Below are 4,873 nucleotides of genomic sequence, written 5' to 3'. Positions count from 1 at the left end.
GGTTTGTGTTATGTTCCTTAATGGAAAAGTATTCTGGTGATCCCTCTTGGAGGGAGGAAGGAGACTGCTCCAGACTGAAGAGGAACAAAGTATGCCCTAGAAAAGACTAAGTGAGCAGCCACACAAGCCAGATGTGACAGAAAGAATTTGGGGACCAGAGAAGACTATAGAGTAGCTGAAACTCTGAATGTTACTGAAACCATTTGAAGACAAACATAGAAGCAATGACCTACCTGCAAAGACAAAGTAGGCAGAGGGAAAGCTGTGTAAATATATATGTATTTAATTTCTATTCTGTCTTTCCTAGTCATTTGTTGTTTCTCTTTGAAAAGTTAAGTATCCTACTGCTTATTCTAATAAAGTTTGGCTTTTTTTATTTTAAAATCCTTTTGTTCTCACATTAGGAGAAGATCTAGGCATATTCACCTGAAAGATCTAACTGACTTGATTTCCATCACATATATTGATAGGTGATGATTCTGATCTTACAGAATAACCCCTCTTGTAAGGAGTTTTTATTGACCTGGAGACCAGTATTTTCTCTTCCACAGTGTGCTGTTAGGGACTGTACACCTAACAGTTAAGCTTCTCGGAGCAAGTGTGGGCAAGACACTGCAAAGCTCTTGTTTTTCATAGCCAGTTGAAGATTATCACAAAAGCATCTTAAACAATGAGCGATCACTGAACACCACATGGGACCACATGTAAAAGGGAACTAAGAAAACAGCCTATTAGAACACAGAAGACAACTGGGGAATGTTTAATTAGCACTTCAGTCTGTATCTGCAAGCAAAAGGGTCCCAGCTGTAGGGGCGGACAGCGAGGGATTGGACAAGATAGAGTTAAGGAGCCGAAAGCCTTGGGAGGAATAAATAGCAGTATGTAGATAAGGTAGTAGCTGCACAGGATGAGAAGGAGTGATGATGGGAACTTGACCTTCGAGAAAGTACCGATCCGGGCTAGAGCTTATATAAAGGGCTTGCTTGCTTGAATAAAGTTGATTCTGATCCAGCACATCGGAGTCCGTGAATCAGACCGCCACAAATGGCGCCCGAACAGGGACCTGAGACTGATTTCGTCCAGGGCTGTAGAGGCAGCGGTTAGCTGAACCGGTGGCAGAGCCTGGCTGAACAAAGAGCTGCTGAAAGGAAGCAGAAGGGGAGCCGCTGAAAGGAAGCGGCATTGCGCGCAACAGGTTACCTACCACTGGACGGAGGTAAGCGGCCGGGAACGCGTGGGAGTCGTGGGAAACGGAATCTCCCCGCAAGATAGGTCCGTGCTAAACGTAATGCAAAAGACTTTGAAACAGCATGGCAGAGAGATGCCCCGCAAGATCTCCAAATGTTATTGATGTGGGCACGCTCGAACTGTCCCGAGGTGAATTCTAGCACGATTTATAGCCTTGGTACATGGGACTCAATCGGAGTTAAGCTCTGGGACGCGGCAACAAGAAATGATAAGACGGCGGCAGGACTTTTAGCCCCGTGGCATACCATGCTTGAGACCCTGAAAGAGCATAGCAAGAAGAAAACACAGGGACTGGAGGCACCCGCAGCCCCCACAGCACCTCTGTCAAGCGACACGGCGGTGGGTGGACGGGACTCCCCAGGAAACGACCCAGACAATCCATTTGACCCAGGGCCGATCGATCCGGAACAGGAGCCGGACCTCTATCCGCCTCTTAACACGCCTTGCTGTGTCCATCTTACGGCCCCTTCGGAACCACCGCCCCCTCAAGAGACTGGGCCTCCTGCGAGTGCGGACTGCCCACAACCCCCCCACACGCTGACCCGGCCTTCTGGGAAGGATCCATCACCCCAGGGCCGCTCGCGGGGCGTGACTACACCCGCCTGGCTTCTTCCCTCCCTCCTTTCCTCCCTGCCTTCCTTCCCCTCCCGCCCGGCCGTTCCTCTCTCCACCTGGTGCCGCCTCCACCTGGTGCCGCCACCGCGGAGCAGCAGGAGGAGGAACATGGCAAAAGCGGAGCAGGGCCTCAGCCTCAAACGGCAGCACAAGCTCAAATTCAAAGAGCCTTTCACAGATGTTGTCACCATAAACCTGAAGCTCGGCAATCCTACAGACAGAAATGTGTGCTTCAAAGTTAAGACCACAGCACCACGTAGATACTGTGTAAGACCTAACAGTGCAATTATCGATGCAGGAACATCGATTAATGTTTCTGTGATGCTACAGCCTTTTGACTATGATCCTAATGAGAAAAGTAAACACAAGTTTATGGCAAAAAAACAAAAACAAAAAACAAAAAACCCCAAAATACCCACCAACCAACAGTCTATGTTTGCTCCAGCTGATACTTCAGATATGGAAGCAGTATGGAAAGAGGCAAAACCAGAAGAACTCATGCATTCGAAACTTAGGTGTGTGTTTGAGCTACCAACGGAAAATGATACGCCTCATGACATAGAAATGAAATTGTATCCACAACTGCAACAAAGACAGATTCTTCTGTAATGTCTAAATCAATAAGTCCCTCTTCGGAGGCATCCAGCTCGAGCTGTAATTACTGCACGTGTATCATTAATATTTAATTATTTAATTTGCTTTGATTTGGCTCTGAACTTTTCTGCAGGAACCTAGGGTCAGGCCCTGCTATGGTGGCCGACAAGCCTAATTTCCATAGCAGTTTGGCGACCCAGGTGGGACCCTAGGCGACCACTGTCGAGGCCTCTCATCTCCAAACGATCATCTGGCGCCATCGGGTGAGTTCACCTGGGATCTTTGGCAACGAGAGGCCCCGAAAAGGTGAGTCTTAAATTCCCGCCTAAATTCTAAATTCTGGTCTGGTAACAGTGCACTGTAAGGGGTGCGCGGGCTGGCCACCGTAAGGCGTACCAGGGGGATGGGCACGAGTCCCATCCCCAGGGTTTGAGTGGGTTTTAAGTCCCAGCTCGGTCCGGCCGGAAAGGGGAGTGCGCAGCCTGATCAGCATAAGGCGCACTGCAAGACTGTAAGACAGAAGTCTAAAGTCACCGTGACTGGTGTGAGTGTGAGCAGTACTGTGTGTGCGAGTGCGTATAGCCTGGGAACCAGCCGGGGCGCCTGTCGGCTGAGGAAGCCGCCCACTGTGAAGGGACAGCAGTCCTAGCAGTTAAAGACTCGGGGGGGGTGTGAGTGCGGTTCCCAGAGAGTGAGAGAAAGAGAGTGTGTGATTAAAAAAAAAAAAAAAAAAAAAAAGTTGGTCCAACTATGTCAGGAGGATTGCCCATTCCTGACAAAGGAGGAAAACCCAGCGGAACCCAGCAAGGGACTTTTGATGAGCAGGCTAAATTGTCCCATGATTTCTTTTTTTTCACCAAAATGCAAAAGCACTACAAAAAACTTATCACAAGAGACCAGGCCCAAGACATTATTTGAAGTTGCCCCGATTGCCAAAATGTATCCCCGTTACCACCCTACTCAGGGACCAATCCTCGAGGCCTGCAGCCTTGCAATGTCTGGCAGACAGACGTTACCCATTATCCCTCATTCGGAAAATTGAAATATGTCCATGTCTCTGTAGATACCTTTTCCCATTACGTTGTCACTACTGCCCATGTTGGGGAAAAAAGCCGTGATGTATGTCGTCACTGGCTTGCCTGTTTCGCCACAGTGGGGGTTCCCACTCAAATTAAAACTGACCGTGGTCCCGCATACACTGCACAACGAACGCGGGCATTTCTTCAAACCTGGGGGGTCACTCATGTGACAGGAATTCCCCATTCCCCAACTGGCCAGGCAATAGTGGAACGTACCCATCGTACTCTAAAAAACATGCTTGAAAAACAAAAAAGGGGGAATAGCCCCGGTGCCTCCCCACAAGAGCAGCTGTGGAAAGCCTTATATGTTCTCAACCTCTTAAACTGTTATACGGACCAGAGTGCAGTTAATAAGCATTTCTCATGCCCTACGTGGCAAGAACAGCCTCGGGTTCACTACAAGAACCTGGGAACGGGTCAATGGAGTGAACCAGTAGACTTAATAATGTGGGGGAAAGGTTGTGCTTGTGTCTCCACAGGTAACGGGCCTCGTTGGATGCCTGCACGGCTGATTCGACCTGTTGACGCATCCCTCGAAACACCAAACGAGGACTGAGAGTCAGTTAAGATGAGCCCATGTCGGGACATTTTCTGGCAATATCTGCCTGCCTCGTGCAGGGTCAATATCGATTCATAAAAGCTTACCGCGACTATGGAACCTTACTAATAAGTTGTAGATAGAATCAGAGTGGAACCGTTTTGAGGGATAGGACTGGACATTCGGTTTGGGGTCGTAGGTGAAGAAGGTACTGGCGTGTGGATTGGTAATCTTGCTAAGATTCCTAGCCCTTGCTATCTATCTCCCCTGCTTAATAAGCCTTATGCAGAGAATGACTCGAAGGGCTTTGCATCAAGTACTTGTTGTACAAATACACACTGCACTGGCAATATTTAGTTTAGAAAATAAAAAAGGGGGAGATGTAGGGGCAGACAGCGAGGGATTGGACAAGATAGAGTTAAGGAGCCAAAAGCCTTGGGAGGAATAAATAGCAGTATGTAGATAAGGTAGTAGCTGCACGGGATGAGAAGGAGTGATGATGGGAACTTGACCTTCGAGAAAGTACCGATCCGGGCTAGAGCTTATATAAAGGGCTTGCTTGCTTGAATAAAGTTGATTCTGATCCAGCACATCGGAGTCCGTGAATCAGACCGCCACACCGAGCTAAAGAGATGACTGTCAAAACATGGTCTTCTGACAATAGCTATTCAGTACTAGCTGGGACCGATGTACTTCATGTTTTTAACCTGACATTTTTGCATGAGCTTTCATTCAACTCAGCCAAAAGGAGCTAAGTATGAAACAGTGTTAAAGAAATTTATAAAATGCTTTGTATAAA

The 4,873-nt window shown here is 48.0% G+C and overlaps 1 protein-coding gene across 1 annotated transcript; it reads left to right on the top strand.

Moving 5' to 3' along the window:
- Nucleotides 1-720: 720 nt before the first annotated feature.
- On the top strand, nucleotides 721-3,917 carry LOC135324328 (uncharacterized). Its single transcript, XM_064500369.1, has one exon. The coding sequence runs from the start codon at nucleotides 1,342-1,344 to the stop codon at nucleotides 2,470-2,472; it is 1,131 nt and encodes a 376-aa protein (XP_064356439.1). The 5' UTR covers nucleotides 721-1,341; the 3' UTR covers nucleotides 2,473-3,917.
- The last annotated feature ends 956 nt before the right edge of the window (nucleotides 3,918-4,873 follow it).

This window comes from Dromaius novaehollandiae, chromosome W (genome assembly GCF_036370855.1).
Source record: "Dromaius novaehollandiae isolate bDroNov1 chromosome W, bDroNov1.hap1, whole genome shotgun sequence".
Lineage (NCBI taxonomy): Eukaryota > Metazoa > Chordata > Aves > Casuariiformes > Dromaiidae > Dromaius > Dromaius novaehollandiae.
The sequence above is the reverse complement of the archived record's forward strand: the minus strand, read 5'-3'. Positions and strand labels throughout refer to the sequence as shown.

Bases quoted from the DNA above. Each gene is read 5' to 3' on its own strand.
- LOC135324328 (XM_064500369.1), top strand. From the start codon at position 1,342: ATGTTATTGATGTGGGCACGCTCGAACTGTCCCGAGGTGAATTCTAGC.